This window comes from Pseudonaja textilis, chromosome 6 (genome assembly GCF_049901715.1).
Source record: "Pseudonaja textilis isolate UNSWEBS1 chromosome 6, rPseTex1.2, whole genome shotgun sequence".
In the NCBI taxonomy this organism is placed as follows: domain Eukaryota; kingdom Metazoa; phylum Chordata; class Lepidosauria; order Squamata; family Elapidae; genus Pseudonaja; species Pseudonaja textilis.
Window position 1 is genome coordinate 62,121,970 of NC_141995.1, and position 25,640 is coordinate 62,147,609.

Below are 25,640 nucleotides of genomic sequence, written 5' to 3' on the forward strand. Positions count from 1 at the left end.
TAAATCAGGGGCAGTCAACCTTTTTATACCTACCGCCCACTTTTGTATCTCTGTTAGTAAATATTTTCCCTAACCACCCACCAGTTCCACAGTAATGGTGATTTATAAACTAGGGGACAAAACCCCTCCCCCCCCTCCCCGCCATGAGAGCTGGAATGCCCACTAGTGGCCGGTAGGGACCAGGTTGACCACCACTGGTCTAGATGATATTGTTTGAGCTACAATGTTCAAATACACATTCAAATTTTATTTACAAAGTAACCGCCACTCAAAGACAAAAAGTAAAAATGGACCCCAAAAACGTAAAGCCCTGATTTTATTTAAAGAGAAAAAGATACTGAAGATCTGAGATTTAAGTATGTCCTCATAGATAGAATTGCCCTGAGTATAAGAAATTATCTGTACGAGACGAATTATTTTAGCATTAAACTCAAAAGGTTAAAAGCCCTCCATAAATTCAATATTTATTATAAAAAAATCTGAATTTTAATTAAAGTTTAAAAAAATAGAATTTGCAAAACATATGCCTGAGAATGTGAATCATGCATTAAGAGAGATAGCTGCCATGAACCCGAACCAGTGGTAAAAGTCACTGCACTCCTACAATTAACCAAGGAAGTTTCATTTGCATAGTTAAATTAAGCAATGATGTTGCTCAAATAATCTAGTTCCTCATTTTTGACTCTTTATCAACTCTAGTCACAACTAGTCTCCAACCACAAGAAAATTAATAAATAGCTTTGTTAAAATGCAAAAAAAAATACCATGAAAAATTGAATTTAGGCCATTTGTTTGTTGTTTTCATTTTCCGGTTGAATGACAAAAATTGGATGCTTGTGCTTCACTTAGTGGATTTCCCCTTGGGATCAAAATGACCCATTTCCTGGATTTCCAGAGGCATTTTCTTCCTGGCAAACGCCTGGTTGATTTCAGCAAGTGTTTTCTTTTTTGTTTCGGGTAAAGCACAAAAAAGGAAAGTGGCTCCCACAAGACAGACAGCAGCAAAAACCAGGAAACAGTATGTTTGCAACCCTTTCTGAAAACACAAAGCAAAATGAAACCTGGATTATCAGGACCGCTGCTTATCTTCCTCTGACTAAATGCACGCTTTCTATTACCAGCATTTCATAATACGCTTTGAAACTGAGCACCACATTTTGGTCTCTCTAGGTTCACAAACAATAAAACCTATAGAAAATCATCCAGCCCGAGTTATTTTGGACTATCCCCACATATTCTGAACCACTAGCTCTGGTCATATTAAAACCGTGCTGTTTAATTGCATACAAAACTATGCAGGAAAGCTGATCAGAACAATTTTCCATGGTCACAAAAATTAGGGTGAAAAGGGGGTATAAGCTGTAGTAACCTAAGCTTTATTTAAATGTAAAGAAAAACTTCCTAAAGTAAGGTTTATATAAGTTACCAAGGCAGCTTGTAGTTTCTCATTTTTGGATGTTTTAAAGAGGTTCAGTCTTTGTGTGTTTTATGCAAACTGGCACTTCTTTACATTAAGTTGCCTCATAAATAGGAACAGATCAATATGCTTTATATCTTTTCAGAGCCTCTTTTCCTGTGTATTTTTCAACTAATTCTTCTGTTAATTTTTATTTAAATTGCCCTATGTTTTTATTTTTATGTCCCCGACCCATGATGTTTTGCATGTAAGGACTTAACGCTATTCTTTTTTTAAATAAAATAACTAAATCAGAAGTTTTAAAACACTGAAAAAAGATACTATAAATAGATCAAGAGGGCTACATGTTGATTTCATGGCCAATCATACTTCACCCTTTTTAAAACGTTCTGATGCCTTCTCTGATTCGGAGTCCATACCTGAATGAAAGGGAAAAGGAGTCCAACTATGAAATTGCAGAGCCAGTTGATTATTCCAGCAATCATAAACGCTGCTGGCTTTTGAGACTGTGGAAATAACTCTGCAGTGAGGATAAATGGAATTCCACCTGCAAGGAAGAGACAAAAAATAAATAAATAGATGTTTCATAAACCCATTCCTAGTAAGAAAAAGAGAGGCTTGAGATCTCTTCAGGCCAGGAGCCTATTGCTAAAGTATACTGAGGAGTGGGCTGCCATGAGGCCTTTCATCCTCTTGTAAATAAGATCAAAACTGATTAGACATATTTGATACTTTGTTAGAAAAGATGAGTGTTATGAAATATATAATTTGTACACATAGCAATCATCACTGTTGATCATTATATACAGCATACATGTTGACTGCTAATTATTCAATCAATAGGCTGCAGAGTTCCTCAATTAATGATACTCCACGTACAGTGCTATATGAGAGAATGCCTTATTTGGCACATTTAAGGGTGTTTGGAAGCAATGCATGGGTGCATATTCCAAAAGCAATCAGGAGAAAAGGTCAGTCAAAGGCTAGAAAGCTCAGGTTTACGGGCTATGAGCCTGGCTCAAAGAGCTATGGCTTTAGCGATGGGAGCAAAAGAATAGTGATTTCAAGGTCTGCTAGTTTTGCAGAGCAAAATTGGAACAGAATTGAGGCCAATTTTTGGAATGATCCACTTAGTGACGGTGACCCACTTAGTGATGGCAACTCACTTGGTGATGGCGTCAGGGTTCAGAGAGGAGAAACTGAAAAAGAACTAGAAAAGGTGTCAGAAGGAAATGATGACTCAGATATGAAGCCAGAGAGGGTTGAAACACAAGAGCACTCAATGCCACGCAAGTCAGAATGATAGAACAAGGGGATTCCACTTAACAGGTATTCTGCTCGTAAAGTAAAGGTATGTGATGTGTGGTAGGAGCCAAGGAACTATAAGGAAGTATTGGCACTACCCCAAATTGAACAAGTAAGGTGGAAAGAAGCCATGGATAAAGAAATCAAACCCATGAGTGAACAAAGTGTTCACATCTATGACTTTGCCACAGGGTTGCAAAGGCGTAGGATGTAAATGGGTATACAAAAAGAATGTACTACCCAACAATCAGGTGCAATATAAAGCAAGATTAGTGGCACAAGGTTTTTCACAGAGAAAAAACATCAAAGAAGAAAAATTGAGGGAAATACAATATTCTGCCTTTTTAATATTTCCTAGACTATTTTATTCTTCTAGGAGAGGGGTAGGTGCTAACTTTCTACAGTATAAAAAGGATTCTCGGGTATTTGAAGGGAACTGTGAACTTGGGTCTTCAAATACAGGTCTCTGAAGAATTGAAATTGAAATGTTATGATGACAGCAATTATGCCAATGATGTAAAAACCAGAAAGTCCAATTCTCAGATTGTGGTATTGTTTGAAGGGCCTTTAATTGGTTGAAGTCCAGAAAACAAACAACTGTAGCCATTTCTACTGGGCAGGCAGAATTTATAGCACTATCTGAACTTTGTTCAGAGGTAACTTGGTATGTACAGCTGTTACAGGATTTAAGTGTAAAGGTAAATGACGCTGTGACAATCTATGAGAATAATCCTGCTTGCATTAAAATGGCAATAGGTGACAGAGTAAAGAATAGAAGCAAGTATGTGGACATTAAGTATTGTAATGTCAGAGAAGCCATCAAATGTAAATTAATTAGCTTGTTCTTCAGAGTAGGGGTCTCCAACCTTGGCAACTTAAAGACTTGTGGACTTCAACTCCCAAAGTTGAAGTCCACAAGTCTTACAGTTGCCAAGGTTCTATAGGGTTCTATAGAACTGGACAGAATTGGTAGAATCCCACCCCTGATGCTACCATGTAGTTTCCAGTAAAAGATATCTTTTCTCTAATGAACGGAGTCTAAGTGTTTCTTTCTTGGATTTTAAATGGAGCACCACCAATTAGATAAATGGCAGAAGCTACGGGAAACAAATTATAAATTAACAATATTGACAGAATATAAAGAAAACTTGTATAAGATGTTTCATAGATGGCACATTGCACCAGCAAAATTGGCAAAGATGTTTAAAGACAAATCACCTAAATGCTGGAAATGCGATCAGACACCTGGATCAAGTGGCAACTGGGCGACGCGGTCGGGGGCGTGGCCAGCCAGAAGTTACTACTGCTTCGGTGGCCCACGCCAAATTCTTCCTACCGGTTCACCCAATCCGGTGCGAACTGGATGAATACTACACTGGTTTGGTGACTGAGACACAAGATTGTTTGTGAGCCAGGTCAGATAGCTCGGAGCTTGGGCGTGGCTTAGCTTGTTCTGTGTATATAAGAGTTCGTTTGTCCTTACTCTTTGCTTCTAGTTTTAGTCCTTGCTTCTACTTCTTGTCCTTATACTTGCTACTTCTTCTTCTACCACGTTGCAAGAGCTGCATGGGTATTGTATATGTGCATCATGTTTTATATTCTCTGTTATTCTGTATTCTGTAAATAATGTCATAGATTTTAATTTATATATTTAGATTTATGATCATATAATATATGATTACAAGGGCAATGGGTGCATCATTACAAGATCTGAAGGACCAAGTGGATGACCAATCATCCTAGAGAAGATCTATGTGATCACTACAAGCTGATGTTCTCAAAAGTATATAATAGACTAATCATTAAAAATATATAGCATTTACATATAATAATGTTATATAGTATATTATTATTCTTAGATACATGTAACCTAATAAGTTTATCTTTCTCAACTGCCCCAATCTATTATTACCTGAAGAACTTAATGCTTTATACTCTTTTACTCCTCACCCCACCCTAATCCACTTTACAGTCCGTAGTGTGAGCGATTTTTTTATATTAGAAAAACCATCACAGCTCTTTCTGTCAGAGCATCTTAGAAAAGAGAGTCATTACCTGGTCCGATGCAAAATGAGGCGATGATTGCAAGAATGCAGACTACACTGAGATATCGAAGCCAGACTGCTTGATCCTGAAAAATACACGATAACATTAAAAATGATTTTTGTTAGTAAACCTATAGCAATTTATATGGTGTTTTTATTTTATGTTTTACTGTTTGTGTTTTATTCAAATTGTATCTTTTTTATTATGCTTGATTTTAAACCAGCCAGAATAGGTATTGGACAGTTTTTTTAAAAAAATCACAAATCAAAGAGATCCCCAGACGGCTTGTAGAAAGCAAAAACATTTGCAGAGTGATATGAAGGCCGGTTTGCTAATACTCTATCTTGGAAGTCTATATGCCAGCTAATACCTGCTTAGAATAATATACTCTAGTCATTTATATATCATGGGTAGCAAATAAATCCCAGCTTTATTACTCAGTTTAAGGGAACCATAACAGAAACACTCTCTACGGGCTGAGATTAATCAGTGGAAGACATCTGACAAGAGAGGGGGCAGGCCCTTGCTCTGTGTGGGGCAGTTTTCTGGTTTAGGGTCATACAAGCTCTCTCTTCCTGTCAAAATCAGCCAAGGTCATATCTAATCATAATCTCCGATTACCCAGAAATAAAACTGTGGATTGCTTAGTATTTCCATCAGAAATGGATTCGGCTGAACTCAAAGTTTTAATTCTACTTCCCCCCCACTTGTTATTCAAGACTGATGGAAGTGCTCTGACATTCAAATGTCATAAGAATATGAAAAAAAAATCAGTCAATATTCATAAGCAAGAAGGGCAATTTACTAACACAGAACCTTTACATGTTTGTCAAGATCTGTATGATCAGGCCAAAGGGCTCTTGGGCAGACAGCTAGCAGAGCAGTCCCAGATCTTTGGAAAAGTGAAACAAACATATATGCCTCAAAGCAATTTTCAGTACCTCCATAGCTGTGATCCTGAGAAGTATGCTTTAAACCTTGTAAAAGGAGATTTTATTTAAAACTGGAAATTAGAACATAATTTCATAATTTAAAACCATGGTTTGTCATAATGGTTCTGAAACGTTTCCATACTTTTCAGTTTGCTACAAATAAAACTGGGAAGGTATTATTGCAAAAAATATAATGCAGATAGATAACAGCGGAGCACTTCATTATTATGCCTCAGTTTATTACACTACAAATCCTAGTAAACTACAGTAATACTGTATTTTAATGTAAAGTTTGAATTTGCTTCTTAAATATAGTTCACAAAAGAAAATTAGTATTTGTCCTTATTATAATTCAAGGTTGCACAGAGAAGATCTACTATTTGTTGCATATAAGAATGATTAAAAAGGACGCTTGATGATTTCACATATTTAAAAGAAAATAGATCAATTAACATTTACAGACCTGTAGACTCATACACAAAGTAAGTATGATGAAGAAGAAAAACATCGAACCAAATCCCCCAATCAAAAGAGGTCTGCGTCCAATTCTTTCAATCAGTAAGCCCTGAAAAAAGAAAAAGATGGCTACTTATATTACAGAATTGTGGATGGATTCACCCTAAGACCCTAATAGAACACAAGCATCCTTAAGCAATTCATTCAATTCACAGTACTAAGCTTTTTACAAGGCAAATCAAGAGTAACTGCCATACAAACTGAAAACTTAACTGCTCTTAAATCAATGTATAAACAGACTGCTATGAATTTTGGTCTTCTGACTTTATAGGACACTTTATGTTCTTACCTCAATGTCCTATTCTGCCCTTTTATTCCTCCTTTAGCAGAATCTGACTCATAAAGCTAGTAGGTTTATTATGCACTTGGTTCAAAATTAGAATTTTCTTTGAGCTTCTAATCATTTCAATTCAATGTATTAGAATTCTAAATGCTTTGTATAATACATTTCCATATTCCAACCTCTATTATTCTATAATGCAGAACATATCACTAATTGCATACTACAAAGTGGGTGGGACAAAATAGGGATTAATAATGGCTAATAAGATTGTGCAAAGCTTGATTTAGGATCAATTTGATCACATCTCTTTGAATCAAATCTGAATAACTCAATCAATGTGATGCATCAAATCTAACTGGATACATTATTCAGTAAATTACACTCTTCATGTTTCATCAAAATGAATCAAATTTGTGAATAAAACTGATGGATTATTTGAATTCAGTCCAGCAAAGCTCAGATTCAAATGTACTAAATCGGATCAAAATTTTATTAAATCTTGGTAACTTTTGCATGCTTGCAGTGCAGACCTGAATCAACATCAATTATTGTAATTTCTATACTCTAAAAATAGATGGCATTTTTAAAATTTCCTTTTGCTCCTATACTCATGACCTCACATTCCATATTCATTATTACAATGTATGATTAGAATAACAATGTATTAGTAGCAACATATCAATATATTTTGTAAGGTATGCACTTAAGTAGATTTCAGTCTCTCATGGTGTTCTGTCAGAATGCTAAGGGCCTGAGTTGTCAATGGCAACCTCTCTACATGCAAAGAAGTAAATGGCATTCTTCTACAAATGGCAGTTTCATATGAAGTATTATGCATATTTATTTCTCTTTTCCCAACCTTTCCGGCTCCACTGACCAGCAGTGGTAGCGGAGAGCGGGTGGGGATGGTTTTGGATGTGCGACCACCACCTGTGCAAATGGAAGCTCAACTGATCCCCTGCCACTGGACCGGCCCAGTTCCTAATGTGCTGCAGACCAGTACTGGTTCTGAGAATCAGGTTGGGGACCTCTGGTACAGGTAACAGTTTTATCTTACCCAAAGTTCAAGTGTAATCCCAGACATGTTTTTTGGGAAGTCCCAATATTCTTCAAAGAGCCATTCCAATTATTTCAACAAGAGGCGAGATTAAAATGTACATTTCTATTAAAGCCAGGAGTTCTTGCACCCTTAACATTAGCTCTCTATATTTTAAATATAAATTAAATGTCATTAGTAACTTCCCATCTATTTTTTTCATTAATATGGAGTACATTTCTTCATGTCACTCATGATTCCAAAATAAATAAATAAATATTGATCTATTAAAAAAAAAGAACATCTAGTTTGTTACAAAACATTAGATACAATTTCAATTGCTTACCTGATTGTTTTCCCCTCAGATTTTCAAAAGTAAAGTCTTTGTGATGGTGAACATTCACTCTAAAGTGTTGTGAACATTTAATTTATTTTTTATTGATTGATTTGATTTGATTTTTATCCTGCCTTTATTACTTTACAAGTAACTCAAGGCAGAAAAACATATATAATACTCCTTCCTCCTCCTATTTTTCCTTACAGTGGCAATCCCGTGTGGTGAGTTGGGCTGAGAGAGAGTGACTGGTCCAAAGTCACTCAGGCAGCTTTTACACCTAAGGCAGGATCAGAACTCACAGGCCCCTGGCTTCTAGTGAAGATTTTTTATAAGATTCAGTCCTTTTATTTCCTTTATTTCCATATTGCCAGTTCAAAACTAAGACAGAAACTGAAAAAGGTTTCATTCTAAATTATAGACCCCCTTATGCATTTCTATACATTTTCCAATCCACCACAGACTTACTGAAAAAAGAGCAGCCAAGATCTCCACAGCTCCCGTGCTTAAGGTAACATATGGTATCATTTGAGGACTTAGGCCAGCTCCCTTGAAAATGTCATTCGTGTAGAACCAAATCTGAAAGAGAAGCCACCTTCCAGTTATCGGGTTTCAAAAAAAAAAAATCATTTGGCCCTATCAAAGTCTAAGTTCTACACATATACATACATTTAATGACGGTTTGGAAACTGTCAAAATAGTTCTCCATAACCTCCAGCCTAGGGGCATCACAACATTGAAAACATTTGTATCTGGGTATATTGAAGATGATGTGAAATATTTACCAGGTGGCTTCAAAACACCAGTAAAACGAATAGAAGCAATGCTATTCACTCTAGGCTCGATTTTTTGTTTTTGTCCGTTTTCCAGTGTCTGCACATTAATGTTTCCCGCGAATCCCACCCCCCAAAAGACAGAAAAGGATCAGAATAGAAAGTGGTGAGTGCTCTTCTTATACACGATAAAGGACATTTTTTGTGGGATGTGAGGGAAGAGTCCATCAGCCTTTATATTTTTTAGCTGAACAACCAACAACCAAACAAAAAAGAGAAAAAAAGATAATATAGGGCTAAGTTGTGAGGTTCTTTGGTACCTCAGCTTTCAGTTCCTTGATGCCAGGACAAAAACCCTTTCTGGACTTCCGGTTTGGCGTTGCTGTGATACAGTTGTGGGGAGCAGGGGTCCCCAAAACTAGGCTGAATTGTCCTCTCTGGGGCGGGGGCTGAAAGTGCTAAAGTCCCCTCGTAGGGTTGACAAAGAAAGGAGGGGTGCTTTTCAGATAACAGACAGTGGCAACTCTCCCGCTTGATCCAAGGCGCACTCCCCTATCCAACCACAAGGAAGGAGAAGCGGCCATTATGGTCACTGGGAAGCTGGGACAACCAAAGAAAGAAATGTGCTGGAGCAGTGTTTGAACCGTGGACTGAAGCTGGCTGAGATGATCTTCAACTTCTTTACTCGGGATTAAGCCCCATATAGAAAATAAACTCTGAAAAGACAATTATCCAAAAGGTTTAAAGCTGCTAATAATTACTTAGAAGAAGACTACAGACCCAGAAGAAAATGAAACCTAAGAGAGGATATAATTTTCAAAATATAGAATGACTGGATTTGAACAATTTTATTGGCAACATCTTGAAAAGGCATTTTAAAAATACTGGAAATATTGGGCTGATTGTTGGGGAAAAGTGAAAGAAAATTATTTGAAATCAGAATGCTATTTCATTGGGTGTCACATTGAAATTTTAGGTGATGATGCCATCGACTGGTGAAAGAAAGGAAATACACTATATTTTTACAAGACTGGAAAAGACCTTGGAATAATCTTTAACATTGAGTGGAGGTAAGCACATCTGAAAGACTGGTTTGTTTGTTTTTTGTTTTGCTGTATACTGTTTGATACCTATTTGTTCACGACTAAGGAGAGAAAATTGCTGAGCCTTTTGAAGATTGCTAAGTATAGAGTGGTTCACCTGGAACTATTACTGGAATCAAAGAGCCGGACTGTGCTGGAATATTGAGGTTCGAAAAACCCTAAATAAAAAAAATAGGGGGAAAAGGTGAAGACTTTGTGTAATGGAGAGTGCCACCTTTTGACAAAAACTTGAGCTCAAATAAAAGGGAAAGCATCCTGTTTCTGAATGAACTTGTGTGGATATAACATTAAAGAAATATTGAAACAAAGTAAGAATCTGAGAAAGTGAAAGCAGAACCAGAATAAAGAAAAAAGCAAGGAAAGACTGACTGTGGGATTGATTGATGTTTTTGGTATAGACCCTGGGCTGGAATAACTGAGAACTTTAGAAAATTGAAAGAAGAAAGAAGGAAAGTAAAAGTGCTTTTTTTTGTGGACTTTAACGATAAAAATTTTTATATTGAGTGTGTAATGATGATATCTCTTCAGGAATTAAAAATGGAACTTAAAAATATGAGAGAATTACTACAGGAAAGAGGCGAATCACTTTGCTCTATGTTAGAAAAAATGGAAATGGTGATTGAAGAACAAGAAAGAGCTTCAGAGGAGGATGAGTCGACTCAAGGAGAAGGCATCTTAAATAGACAACACAAGAAACACTACAAAGAAGTGGGGAAAGAAGGAAGGCTAAAAAGTTGAGATTTAAGAAGGCAATCAAAAGGGGGAATACCTGTGAAGTCAGGAAAGGCAGTTTGGGTTGGGATGATGTAAAAAAGATGTTGAGACTCTAGAAATAGTGCAGAGAAGAGCAACAAAGATGATTAGGGAACTGGAGGACAAAACATACTGTAGGAAGAATGGTTGCAGGGATTTGCAATGTCTAGTTTAATGAAAAGAAGGACTAGGATTGATACGATAGCAGAATTTCAATATCCAAGGATCTGCCAAAAAGAAGACAGAGTCAACCTATCTTCCAAAGCACCTGATGGCAGGACAAGAAGCAATGGATAGAAACTAATCAAGGAGAGAAGCAAACTTAGAACTAAGGAGAAATTTCCTGACAGTTAGAACAATTCATCAGTGGGACAACTTGCCTCTGGGAATTGTGGGTGCTGCTCCAACAATGGAGATATTTAAGAAGAGATTGGACAACCATTTGTCTGAAAGACTATAGAGTTTCCTGCTTGAGCAGGGAGGCTGGACTGGAAGATGTCCAAGGTCCCTTCCAACTTCGTTATTCTGTTAACTGCAGATTTGCAGTTCATATTTTTTTCAAAAATGGGAGGGGGAAAGAGGAAAAACGCAAACAGAAACTATTGAGGATTTGTATCTCTTGCCCAACTGATCTCTCAGATGTTGATGTTGAGAGCTATTTTAAATGACCCGAGACTCTAACAAAAAAAGTGGGGCTGTGAAAGCAATAATCAAAGATATATTTTATATAATGACTTACAGCATTAAGGCCACAAAGTTGATAGCAAGCCATGGTTACAACTACATTGAGAATTTGCCATCGCTTAGTGTTGTCACACAAAAGTTGAAATACAGATGCTACTTGAATGTTTCTCTGCACTTGACGCTCTTCCAGAACTTCTTCTATTTCATGTGACACGTCAGATTTTCTAAGGAATTTCTGAAATGCTGCAAGCCCACAATGCAGACACAATTAGTATTATTCACATGAAACTGTATTTTACACCAAACTGTACATCAATTACACATTTCACACATCAAATTATAATTTACACCAAACATTTATCTTTTTATCTTTCAAAAGATTTTTATCTTCAGCAAAATATGTAAGCTTCATCAGTAATGTTTGGGTTTATTCAAATAAATAGCAAATAGTGATTCTACATTATTCAACAATAATTACACAAATATTTATAAGTTTCATTTGGGGTCCAACATACTGCAATTTTGTAAATTCTAAACCTGCTACCTTTTGTTCATGCATTTAAAATAATAGCATACTGTATTGTATGCTATACATATGTATATTACGTTACATATCCTATTTCCAACATATTTATGAATATTTCTAATTGTACACATCTCATTCACATCTCTTTTTATTATTATGCAACAATATAACATGATTTTATATGATTACTTGTTGGCAAAATCAGGTAATATAATAGCTAAGATGGTCCCTTGTAAATAGAAATTTAGAGGCACAATGAAATCTAAACTGCAATTTTATATTTACTTCTCCTGGAGTGAAATTAAAGACATTTATTTCTGACTGGATTTATGTTTGGTGTAGTGTAGTTTGGATTAGTTTAATTTATTGTCATTGCACCTCATAGAACAAAATCAAACACCATCTTCAGTGCACATCATGATCATGAAAATAAACACAAACACACATCCCTCACACTTCACAGATTGAATTGAAAATTCTGACACCACACCAACACTGCACTATACAGCAGAATTCAAAAGAGCTTCTGTCCTGGGATAGAAGCTGTTTTTCAGCCTGTTTGTCCTTGTTTTTATTATTCTGTACTGTCTGCCAGATGGTAATAGTTCAAAAAAAGGGTGCTATTTATTTGAATAAACCTAAACATTACTGATGAAGCTTACATATTTTGCTGAAGATAAAAATCTCTTGAAAGATAAAAAGATAAATGTGAGGTGCGATCAGTGATAAGGTTTTTGTTGGCAAAAAACCATAAACCGATTGAAATTTTTCGGCAACTGTGTGAAGTGTACGGGGACAACATCATCGCTGAAGGTGGCGTGCGCCAATGGTGCATTAAGTTTAAAAATGGCTGAACTACGGCACTCGAGAAGTCCTGAATGCTTTCAAGTGGGAGATTTTTCCTCATCAGCCCCGATCTTGCACCAAGCACTTGCACTACCACTTGTTTCCGAGGATGAAGACCTGGCTTGGAACACAGCGCTTTGACTGACTGGCTCAAATCTCAGGCGGCTGAATTTTATGACAATGGAATTACAAAGCTTGTACACCACTATGATAAGTGCGTCAATTTGTTCAGTGAATGTGTTGAAAAGTAGTATTTAAGTGTCACTTTCAAGTGTATATAATAAAAAAAATGTCCTACACTTTATTTTTTTTTTATCGCAAAACGTAATCTATTTTGTGGATAGCCCTCGTATGTAGAAGACCAGAAATAATGTGCCGGCAGACCAATTTCTCAAAGCAATTCATGATGATAGGAGTGAGTGCCACTGGTCTGTAAACGTTGAGGTTATTGATAGGGAACTTCTTTGGCAGCGGAACAATGGTGGAAGCCTTCAAACAAGATGGATGTAGCGTTCTATGGTCACACATGTAGTAAGAATTTATTTATTTATTTATATTTATTCCGAAGTATGGAAGACAATGACAATGTATTCTCATTATAGCAAATGAACCTATCTTCCTTTTTCCCAGTCTTTTCTATCCAAGCTAGTTTATAGATATAGTTAAATTATTTAAATTGTTTTTTCCTTGCTTTAAGCTTCTTTTACGGTGCCTGGGTGAATGGGCCAGGGCAAAGGGCAAGGGGCAAAGGGACACCCAGCCCCATTGGCTATGAAGAATGATCAGAGAATAGCCAACGGAGGAGGAAAGCTGGCTGTGAATGGGCTGAGGTGGGTGGCTGGAGGCAAAGGAGGCGCAGCCAAGGGTCCATGCCGAAATGTCTCATTCTGCCTTTGGGGAGACCATAACCTGGATGCCTGAGAATCTCAGCCGATCACTTTCGAGTGCATTCCTCTAGTTGGATACTATAGAAATGATCCCTGAAAGTATAGTCTCTCTATCTCTATCTTTGTCTGTCTGTCTGTCTGTCTATCCATCTATCTATCTATCATCTATCTATCATCTATCTATCTATCAATCTATCTATCATCTATCTATCTATATTTATATCTATCTATCTATCATCTATCTATCTATCTATCTATCTATCATCTATCTATCTATCTTATATCTACCTATCTATCTATCTATCATCTATCTATCGATATCTATATTTATATCTATCTATCTATCTATCTATCTATCTATCTATCTATCTATCATCTATCTATATCTATATTTATATCTATCTATCATCTCTATCTCTATCTCTATTTATATCTATCTATCTATCTATTATCTATCTATCTATCTATCTATCTATCTATCTATCTATCTATCTATCGTATAATTTCTATAGACAAAGATAAAGGACTGGTTCCAGCAGAAGAGAATATCCAAAACACAACGATGCAATGATCACCTCCTTTTCCTTTTGGCAGAGCAAGAGTAATTTTTAAGCACGGCACTGCTGTGTTGTTGATATTGTTATCAAACCAAAAAGATTGGAGAACCACCCTACAGGCCAGTTATCAGCTTGTAGTGGCACCTGAAGACTGCCACCAACAACAATAGTGCGTTTGTGCTTATGATCTTTGATTTTAAACCAGGTGAATAATAGGATCCATTGAGATAAAATATGAATGTGACAATACCTTTTTCTGCTGCTTTGGTGTCATTTTTTTCAAGTAAGAGGAAGCGAGGACTTTCTGGAAGAAAAGGCAGGACTCCAATTTGGAGAATTGATGGAACAATAATCATTGCAAACAGATAAGGCCACAGGAACTCCTGTAATTAGTCAATAAAGTTACTATTGATATTGCTGCATTTCATGTAAACATATAATACTAAAACATGGGCAAAATTCACAGTTCAATAACAGAACAGATGCTCTATAGGCAGAATGCCAATTATGTAACCTGACAATAAATATTTTCAATTGTGAATGTCAACACCATCAATAAGTGTAAAGTTAGGAGTGCAGATGAGTGTAGTTTCTATCCTTACAGTCTCTCTTAAAAATTGACAGTAAAAAGGAGTTTTTAAAATTTTTTAAACTCATGTCTTATCAAAAACTATCCAGCAAAAAATGAAGTTGTTCAGCTTCTACTTATTTACACAAGACTGATATTGATATTATAGCAAAGAATATCTGGACATCATTTATTTGTTTATAATTAATGGGCTTTCAATCTCAATTTACACAAGAGTGCAAAAATGAATAAATGATTCAGAATTATTACAGACCTGTCCAAATAACTCAGGTAGCCCCAAAACCTGTCCACTGAAAACACCAATACAGATGAAAATTGCTGTGATTTGTCCTAGTGACCCACGGATCTGCTTGGGAGAAATTTCACTCAAATACATTGGGAGCGCACTCAGAGATATTCCTGTGAAAAAGAAAAACAAATGGTAAAGAACATAACTTAAATAAAAAGGAAAAACTGTAGGCAGGAAGGCAGGCTGATGCCTACGGAAGAAAATATTTGCAGCTCAGGGTCGAACTGTGGGAGTTTTGGCGCTCTTGATCTTGATTGGGGGTTTTTTTGCAGACGTTTCATTACCAAACTAGGTAACATCATCAATGTTAGAGGGAGTGAGGTTTGCCGTCAGTATATATACTAGTGCAGTGTGGGTGAACCTTTTCAGCACTGAGTGCCGAAACGGGAGAGCACGTGTGGGTGGGGGACAGCGCCAGAAACCGGAAGAGCAATGGGCAACGGCTGGTGTGCCCGGACAGATGGCTCTGTGCGCCACTTCTGGCATGTGTGCCAAAGGTTCGCCATCACGGTACTAGTGGCTTATCCCGAGAGTGTTGTCCGGAGCGGTCTCGGTAGTTCCTTGATTCGGCTATTTTCAACTAGTTCAGTTAAGATGTTAAAAGGCTGGAGTGCAGTGACTGCAGAATATTCACGAAACATGAGTATCTTGCACAAATTAAATCGTACCTCCATCAATGCCCATTATGAATCGGCCCAAAATAATCATTTCCAAGACTCCTGCCAGCTGTGAGAAGGCCATAAGTAATGCAGCCACAATGGCAAACGTGTTATTCAGCAGGAGCGTTCGCTTTCTGAAGAAAAAACAAAAACAAATTACTTATTACATCCTTATATTGCCAGATAAACAGTTTTTCATAAAATAATATAATTAAAAGTTGCCTCAACAGATAGAGTGAGTCAAAGGTATGTCCATAATGCCAGTGAGACTGAACTTGTCTGAAATGGTGTAGGCTATAGGGTCTCCTGCTTCAGCATGGAGTTGGACTAGAAGACCTCCAAGGTCTCTTCCAATTATTTTCCAAAAGCCCAGACCAGCACAAAACCAATGAGAAAGAAAAACAAGAAATCCAAGAAGAAGCCAGCATGGTTGCACAAAGATCTGACAAATTGAAAGACAAAAAGAACAAGTACAAAAAATGGAAAGAGGGACACACAACTAAGGCTGAATATCAGCAAATAGCCAGAATCTGCAAAGATGAAGTCAGGAAAGCAACGGCTCAGAACGAACAAAGAATTGCAACAAAAGTCAAAAGTTTCTTTCAATGTATAAATAACAAGAAAAAAAATCAAGGAAACGGAGAAGAGGGCAAGGAAGTAACAGGCACCAGAGAGGAAGCAGAACTGCTTAACCCATTCTTTGCATCAGTCTTCACACAAAAAGAAACTATAATCTAACCTACCAAAAACATAACTGTAAAAGACAGACTAGAAATACTAGAAACTTATCAAATGCTCTCCTGCCAGTCCTGGTTCCTAAAAGAGAGGATTTTCTTGAAGATTAAGACTTATGGCAAATTATTAACATTTGAAAAGGCAAATTTAAAATACAAGAAAAACCATGTTAGGCAGCCAGTGCAACAATACTACCAAAACCATGTTTCAAGAATTACAAAGTCCATCCTGTGTGGCCCTACAGGTGACATGATAGCAGTCTTCCAATACTTGAAAGGCTCTTACAGGGCACCTGAGGGCAAGACAAGAAGCAATGACAAGAAGCTAATTAGAGGGAAATTCAACATGGAACTAAAATGGAATTTCCTGACAGTGAAAACTATTAATCAATAGAATAGCTTGCCCCCCAGAATTGTGTATGTTCCATCACTGGTGGTTTTGAAGAAATATATGGTCAACCATTTGTCTGGGGTAGAATAAGGACTGCTGCCTTGGGAGGGGTTGGACTAGAACAAGGCTGTCAAACTTACGGCCCGTGGGCTGGATGCATCACACACTGGCCACGCCCATGCCCGGTTTAGCAAAGGGGGAAAAAGTTTTTTGATACATCACATGACAACACTGTGACAATGCAAGTTTGACACCCCTGGACTAGAAGATCTTCAAGGTCCCTTCTAGCCCTATAATACTATGATTATTACTTCACACCAGAAGGTCTATTTGAAGAAGCCAATTCTATAGTCAAAAAGTACTCAGGAGCATTGCAGGTTCAGAATATCTTGAGAACCAAAGGAAGCAGGCCACTGTTAGTCAGCTTATAATACTTCACATCATAAATGCAAGACTGAATAAAAATTCAAGCAAATAGTACGAATCCCAAATACAAGAAAACGAAACAAACCCATAGGAAGAGTAAAGCAAAACTGACTGGTGGCTGATGGTCCCTTTGATGTGTTTTGGGGGTTGTTTTGGAAGTAAAACCAATGGGTTAGGTTTAGTTTTATGACAACAGTTGCAGAAATTGCAGCGTTCTACAAGATTGCATTCCTGCAACTGCCACACTTGCATGTCACATACGTAAACAGTTGTAGGATATAAAAATGGTTTGCTAGCAAAGCAGACCCAGTCTGTAGAGTCCTGTATATCACGCCCAAAATGGCCACGCCCACCCCAGCCACGCCCACCCCAGCCACGCCCACAATGGCCACACCCACCCCAGCCACGCCCACTCCAAACACCACCACCTGGGCCCTCTGAGGTCAAACACGACCCTGATGCGGCCCTCAATGAAATTGAGTTTGACACCCCTGGCCTAGGCAGTCCATGTTTAAAGGAACAAACTTAGCATACAACGTCATTCTAAATAGCAACTTATTGATGATGTTTCCTCTCCAAAATTATTTTAGTTGGTGAAGAAAATGTGAGAGAAACTGTCTACTCTTGGTATAGGATATAAACCAATCCTCCTGCACTTGGTTTGAGGAGAATTATGGGTTCATATATCAGGATATTCTTGTTGGATTTATTGAGAAATAATCAATTTTGATGCAAATAGAACTCGTATCACTAGATGGCAGCAAAGAGATACAAAAACTGATAGCTCAGTCCAGAGACTGATTGCTACTTTAGACTTCTAAACAATATTTTTAAAAGTACAAGAACTTTAAAAAAAAAACACCCCAATTTATACAAAATTGCATTGCATACATTATTAGTTGCTAATAATCACAACTGCTTTATTATGGGAAGTATCTTAGTCAACATTTTAAATGCAGATGCCAAAATATCAGGTAGAAGAGCATTTTTTTTTGTTATATCATGTATTAAAAGAAAAAAAAATGCACAGTATTGTTTTCAGTGTAATACTTACCGACCAAAATACTTGACAGCTGGAGTAACAATTAATGCACCCACAAGTCCACCAATAGCAAAAATGGAGACAGATAAAGTCCACAGCAAGGTAAGTGACTGTTCAGTGATTGACTGGTTGTATCTTCGTTCCCAGGTTTCATTGTAAAACTTCTTAATATACTACAAGCAATTGCAATAAATAAATAAACAAACAAACAAATAAATAAATACTTATCAGTGCAGACAAATATAATTACAAATAAACATTTTTTAAAAAAAAATTCAATACTTAAAAATTCCGCTATAAGGAGTCTTATTTTTAAATGGAATGTGCATTTTACACCAACTTGACTACTGACACAGAGCTTTATGCAACATGTGAAATGGGAAATCCCCCTAGGTCCTATTTTGAAAGTTTAAAGGTTGCTAATGGCTTCCTGTATTTGTGTAGAGGAGCAAGCCTGCCCCCACTCCATTAGTCATCAGGAGAGAGGGCAGAGGGGCGGTAGGCTCCGTCATTCACCTCTGTAGGATGATTACAATATTTGTAGAGGCTACAGACCAAAAGGTCTTCAAACATTCCTGAGTAGTGCTTGCACCCTCCTTCCCAATTTTCTCATGGTCATTATTGCAGAGAAAATAGCAGCAGAAAAACATTATGTACACCACCTTGAGTTGAACAAAATAAAGATGGGGTGATGATAAAGGTGAAGTGCTCCTATTCTACCGGACCAATAGGATCTCTTCAGTGCTGTAGGTTTTCCTACGACTCTCTAATTCCAAGGATCTGGAATAGTTCCTGGAATACTGAGTCTGAGAGTTGGTCATACAATATGTCCTCAACTACAATCCTTCTCATGGACAACATCAACTGCTCTCTAAAAGGGCTCCAGAAATAACGCAGGTAAGCATGCAAACTCTTTTATCATTAATTATACAGTCCTCATCGGTAATCCATTCCGAAAAACACATCGAATACCAAAACTGACAGGTACCGAGCTGGAAGAAATAGCAAGTCACGAGGCAGCTGACATCAGCAGGTTCTTCCTGACTACCAGGAGAAAAATGAGCACCGGGACAAGATTTCTGACATAGAATACCGAATTCAAGGTGTTTTGAACTAGTCGAGTGCCAAGATACGATTGTACTCAGATTCCAGCTGGAATGGAGTGAATCTATCATTACGAAAAACATGCTTATGAAAATCCAACCACAAAATTGTTTACTGCTACATAATTTTCAGACTGTCAAGATTGAACCACTTTGCTTCTTTCAAACCTAATGCTTTTCAACTTGCCAATGAACTGCGGGAGGGAAATGGAATGTGGAGAATGTATGCAGGGATCGTGAGAGCCTGGAGCCAGCAAGGTCCCCACTGCAGGTGCTTGAGAAAGAGATGGACTGTTCTGATAACAACAAACGGTCTCATAATTGGACAATATGGTCAAACCAGGAGTTCTACTTTTGGGAATTCAATTCTCCCAAGAGGGTTTCCAGAGAGGCTTCTATCAGTAAGGAACTGCCCAAACAACTTAAGATTTCCATCACTGGAGCACATCCAACCAGCCAGAGTGAGAGATAAGCAGGCATAGTCATGTTCAGTGCTTCCTAAATCCCAGAGCCAAAGAAGTGCCATAAATGTTGAATGCTATAAAGAAAGAAAGGAACGGAATTTGCCACAAGCTCCCTCCACATATTAGATTATGTTGTGCAGAATATTGAGGTAAGAGACAGAGATAATTAGTTGGTTCACTGAAGACAAGGAAACACCTCAAAGACAGAAGTCAATGAGCAATGCAGTAGTTTTAGACTAGAGTGGAAGTGATGTATTTTTCTGCCTTCAGCAGCTCCCCTGCAATTTATTTACTTGGTCCACCTGGAAGATCAAACTGGATGCAAATATCACAACTAGGCACTAAGGTTGGTTTCAGAAATGGAAAATCCCTTTACGCTCCTTAAAGGTGCTTTTAAAAATATTTTCTAAACTAGTAAATCCACTTCGAATGCTTTTAATATAAAAAAGTGGGATAAATTATGTTGCTCCAAAAGTTCTGAGGGAAAAAAGATGCCAATTCCTCCTTTAGTTCCAGAAAAACAGCATTTCTAAGAAACTAAGAAAGGTTGTGCGAGGGTCCTTTCAACGTTCTCATTCCCATCCCTACTTTCCTTTTTCAATGTGCTCTTGATTCACAGACGCCCCTTTAAAGTCACCGAGATTCTGAGATTCACCCATGAATCCTGCAATTTGAACAGGTGGTACCTGCATTACAGACTTTAAAAAAAATAGTTGGCATCTCAATTATTTTTTCACACTTCAGAGGAAATTCTAACATTTCCAGAAATACCCAGATTGAGAAAGACTAAACTACTTGGAACATAAAAAGAAAAACCTGTTTTTCTCCTCCTTTTAATATTTATTTATTATGTCACTGAAAAACTCAGCATTTAACTTGCCTTGGAAGTGTTAAATTTTTAGATGTTCTTTTTTCATTTGCAATGATTGTGTAAGTAGTTCTCGACTTACAACTATTTGTTTAGTGACTATTTGAAGTTACAACAGCACTGAAAAAAGTGACATGAGCGTTTTTTGCACTTAAATCTCTTGCAGCATCCCCATGGTCATGTGATCAAAATTCAGACTTTGGCAACTATTTATGATGGTTGCAGTTTCCTGGGGTGACTTTCTGACCGCCAAAGTCCAAGGGAAGCCAGGGGCCACGGTGGCTCGAGTGGTAAGACGCTGGGCCTGCATACCGCTGAGGTTGACAGCTTGGCGGCTCGCTTCCCGTGAGCAAATAATCTTCAGAGGGATAAGAAAGGAGACTCCCTCAGTGGCCTACCAACATTCAGGCATCCCACAAGTAAAGATAACACTGCCCAAAAAAATTCCTTTCACAGAGGCAGTCAGGCACCTCGGAGATCCCTGGCTAACACGTGCCATATGTGAAATAAATAATAAAGGGAAGCCAAATTCACCTAACAACTGTGCTACTAAGATAACAACTGCGGTGATTTACTCAACAACTGTGACAAGTTTATTAAATGGGGCCAAACTCACTTAACAACTGTCTTACTTAGGAAGGAAAATTGGGAATGTAGGGCTCAGCTGTAGTCATAAGTTGAAGACTATATTTTGCATAGTCCCTTTCCAAATTAAATAACTTAACCACTTCTTTGTTATTTGAGGGGGAAAATAATTGATACCATTTAGGTACTGGTTTACATTCAGCTGTAAATATGAAGAAGTCATTTCAGAAGTCGCATTTGAATAAAATGTCCTGTCAGTGTTTACTAGATCAATTGCTGAAGCAAGTAATGGATTTCATCAATGACCAAAGTGCAAGTAATGGGATCAAAGGTACAAGATAAACACAATTTCACCGTGACTAATTTAGCGTTCTAGTGAAAAATAACAATCTGCACTTTGTATGACCATCATGAATGACCATCAATAATACTGGAACTCTACCGAAGTAACTATGTAACAAATGCTCTTTTCTCCTTTTTTTTTTTTTGTAAATTTTATTTGAGTTTTCACAAAAAGGAAAGAAACACAATTAAAACATCTTTTTTGAAAGCAGCATAATCCCAGGTTACATTTCTTCGTGCAGACACAATTTCAGGTTCATGCTCATTTTTATATTCTATTCCATATCTTATTACAATTTTACATTTTATACATGGCTTCTCCCCTCTTTTAGTTTCCTCAATTTTATTATATTTATTTCATCTCAATTCAAATCATTATATTTATATTTTTTGTCTGTCCTGTTTCAATTGTCTATTATCTTTTCTCATTAAACAAAATTTCTCCTGTAGTTACTGATTGGAGTATGACGCCTTTATATCTTTCCCTAAAACTATAACACTCAATATAATACATAGCTTCCATACGGATTCTGTTTGGTACATTCTTAAACTACACACAATATTCTTATAAAAAAGAAAAAATTATAAATGTATATAATTAAAACAACATTCCATTCCAATTCAATTCTATCATTAATATTAAAATTCATTAAAGTCTTAAGATTTTTCACATTACTTTTCAATTAAATATCATACCTCTATGGGAACAATTATTAGCTTTCCATAATCAATTCCTGCCCTCTTCACTTATATTTTATAAAACATTGACTAATTAAAGTGTTCTCATTCCTTCCTAATTCAATTTTCTCATTTATTTCATTTATTTTATTCACAAACATTTCACTAAGTTACACTAACCATTCTATCCCTCATTCTAATCATACGTTGTTTCCAATTTTCTAAAGTTATTTCTATTTCAAATATAACAACACAATCTCATGTACCTTTACAGAATCCCCCTTTCAGTTAAATTTTTACCCATTATCTCTAAATAGCTCCTGTTTCTTTATATCTTGCTCCAGACCTTTGTAACTTCTTTTCCTTTCCTTCTTCCCTCTCTTCTTCTCCCTCCCCTTTTTACCCCTTTGTCTACTTCCCTCTTCTGTATTCCTCTTTTCTGCTGTTTTCCAGTATTATACTTATTTTTCGAATTATTTTTCTTTTCTTTGGTTGTTTTTTTAAATCTTAAATTCTCCATTCTCTTTCTCCCCTTTCCTTTTTCTCCCCCACATAGAGATACTTGTTCTTTAAAAATGGCTTCCTCTTTGTCCCACTCTTCTTGTTTTGCAGTCTTTTCTTGTTGTTTCTCATAGTTCCAAATCTCCATTTCTAAGAATTGAAAAACCAAGCCAAAGGAACCCTTCCCTTCTTGTGCCTCTTCTTTGTACTTTTTAAGCTACCTAAGCAGGACACCTGAACCACTTTTGGAGTGCCAGGCGGCCTCGGTGGGTCTGCAGGAGTACAAGACCAAACCCCCAAAGGCTAATTTTCTTCATGCCCAAGGCTTTTGCAAAAGGATGGAGGGAGCGATCTTACACGGCTTGAGACCTTCCGCCCCTCTGCAAAAGCTTTTGGCGTGGAAAATAGAAGCTTGAAGGGCCCCGAGACTGTGCCCCAAAGGTTTCTCTTCTCTGCACCAAAAGCTTTTGCAAAGGGATGGAAGTTTTCGGGGGTAGCAATCTCACGCTGCTTGAAGCCTTCCATCTTTTTGCAAAAAAAGAGAAGTGCATCGGGTGTACTGCACAAGCAGCCTCAGTTAAGTCAGCCAAGTTGACTGTCCTGTTCTGCTTCTACTCTCACTGCTCCATTTTTGGGGCGCCGGGAGCAGGCCAAGAAACCATGCTGCCATACAAACCCCACAGCAGAGAGGCTGGAGAAGAGACAGCTCGCTTGAGGAGAGAGGAGGAGCCGTCGGCCTGTTCTGAAAATCTGGATCTTCAAAAGGTAAGTGAACAATCAATCGGCAATGAGGCGGGAAAGAGCCAGCGGACTAGCACAGCATGACCCTTGTCTGTTAGGTCCCTGTGAGGGGTGGGAATAATAGTCAGGGGGGATGTTGCAATGTCTCTGTGGTCATTCGTAAGGGTGAATGACCGCACTGATGCTGCAACGTTCATAACTTCGGATCTGTGTCATAAGTACTTTGGGGGGGAGGGGGTTGCAACTTTGAAATGTCACTAAGTGAACTATCACAATTGAGGACTACCTGCATAAAAAACAATAAGGATAACCATATCTGGATGTTAATATGCAGTCTTACGCAAACTAAGCAAGCAAGGAAAAATAAAATCAGAAGTAGAAGAATATTGCTTCCACTGAAGGGAATAGATTCCCTCTTGTTGTTTATTAAATTTAATCAGGAAAATAAATAAATATCCACTTTGAGATATATTAATTACTTCAAGATACAGTAGTGGCCAAAATTGTGGAAACCTTTTGGGAACAGTGCATTTTTGAAGTTTGATGGCTAATACCACTTTTTTTGGACAAAGGTTGAAAAGGTTGAAAGGTTCAACAAAGGTTGAAAAGACTAAACTGGGCTACAGCCCCTGTTACCTGGACAGAGGAACAATGGGACAGCGTTATGTGGAGCGATGAGGTCAAGATCTTCCTGTCTGGTAGTAATGGCATAAAATACGGAAGGAGAAGAATCGGAGAAGATTTGCATCCTGATTGCATTACATGGACCATGAAACACCCAGTGTTACGATCTGGGGTTGTATGACATCAAAAGGCGTGGGTAGAATTTGTGTGATTCATCTATATATATATATATATAAATGAAATACCACTCATGCATCATCACAAAATCTCCAGAACCATAAAGCCTACAAACTTGAAATTTGGCCTGTATGGCTTTTAGGTACTCACTAAGAAAGGACTTTTTGAAATGACCATCAGGGCATTAGTATTTCATATATTAGTAACACATTCTGATGCTCAGATGTTCTACTCCCCATCCCCACCTGAAAAGAAATCTCTTCCAAATGCAAAACACAAGCAGAGGAGAGGCGTTTCAGTTTTGGTTTCACAGCACCAAGCTGTGAAGCACAGAACAGTTGATCTAAGCCACGCCCAGGCTCCTTGCTGTCTCCTTGCTCATGCAGCAAATACTGCTTCAGTTTCCAAACAGCCCTCAACTCTCTCACACACTGACAGGACACTAGCCAGACGAATACCGATGGATGTTGGTAGGCAGAGGCAGATTTTTTTCCCTCTTATCTTTCCATTGATATATAATTTTATGGTACTACTACTCCCCCAAAAGTGGTGTTATTAGCAATAGCACTTAGACTTATATACCGCTTTAATAGTGCTTTACAGCCCTCTCAAAGCAGTTTACAGAGTCAGCCTCTTGCCCCCAACAATCTGGGTCCTCATTTTACCCACCTCAGAAGGATGGAAGGCTGAGTCGACCTTGAACCAGGTGGGATTCGACCTGCCAAATTGCAGTAGGAGAAGCTTGTAGTACTGCACACTAACCGCTGTGCTACCGAGGCGCCTTATTAGCCATCAAACTTCAAAAATACACTTTTCCCCAAAGGTTTCCACAATTTTGGCCACTATTGTAGTATGAACTCACTTAAAAAGATAATGGCTGCCAATTAATATATTAAGTGTAGATAAAAATGAACAATTAATAAAAAGTCCTTTTGAAACTATGCAATCATAATAATTCCAGAGAATTGAAACATCTTCGTTGCTCTTCTGCTGAGAAAGAGCCAGTTTAAGAGCTGGACAAGGAAACGAGGAATACAGGACAAGTGTAGACCAATGCTACAAAAATTTTATCTTACTGCATCCCATTGCTGCCAAACTGATTTTAGACTTTAAAGAATCATTTTCTCACCACTGTCGGAGCATTCACCACAGAGAGATTGTAACCATAGAGGAAGGAGGACCCAAAGGCTCCAGCCAAAGACGCTGTTATAAGGCTAATGGACCAGTCCTGAAATAAAAAGAGAATTCTTTTTATTAGAAACGACAGAAATTACTTAGGAGCTACCTAAAAAAAATCGAGCAACCTGTCTATTCAAATCTGCTTATGCAAGCCTACTCCAGCTTGAAGAACCGCTGATGGTGTAAGTCAGGGGTTTCAAACTGGCAGCCTGTGGGCTGGATGCGTCACATGCAGGCCACACACACACAC

General features: G+C 37.7%; 1 protein-coding gene and 1 pseudogene across 1 annotated transcript in view; both read right to left on the reverse strand.

Moving 5' to 3' along the window:
* Positions 1–299: 299 nt before the first annotated feature.
* The window catches only part of SLC2A9 (solute carrier family 2 member 9), a 30,365-nt gene continuing 5,024 nt past the window's right edge, over positions 300–25,640 (reverse strand). The window contains exons 2-12 of the mRNA XM_026699990.2: positions 25,341–25,439; positions 18,141–18,301; positions 15,545–15,669; positions 14,841–14,986; positions 14,249–14,381; positions 11,238–11,425; positions 8,338–8,448; positions 6,164–6,265; positions 4,778–4,853; positions 1,837–1,964; positions 300–1,036 (exon numbers count right to left, since the gene is read on the reverse strand). Of these exons, the coding sequence (XP_026555775.1) occupies positions 842–1,036; positions 1,837–1,964; positions 4,778–4,853; positions 6,164–6,265; positions 8,338–8,448; positions 11,238–11,425; positions 14,249–14,381; positions 14,841–14,986; positions 15,545–15,669; positions 18,141–18,301; positions 25,341–25,439 (1,464 nt within the window). The 3' untranslated portion in view covers positions 300–841. The remainder of the gene's footprint in view (positions 1,037–1,836; positions 1,965–4,777; positions 4,854–6,163; positions 6,266–8,337; positions 8,449–11,237; positions 11,426–14,248; positions 14,382–14,840; positions 14,987–15,544; positions 15,670–18,140; positions 18,302–25,340; positions 25,440–25,640) is intronic.
* LOC113435956 (small nucleolar RNA U3) lies at positions 13,471–13,550 on the reverse strand (annotated as a pseudogene).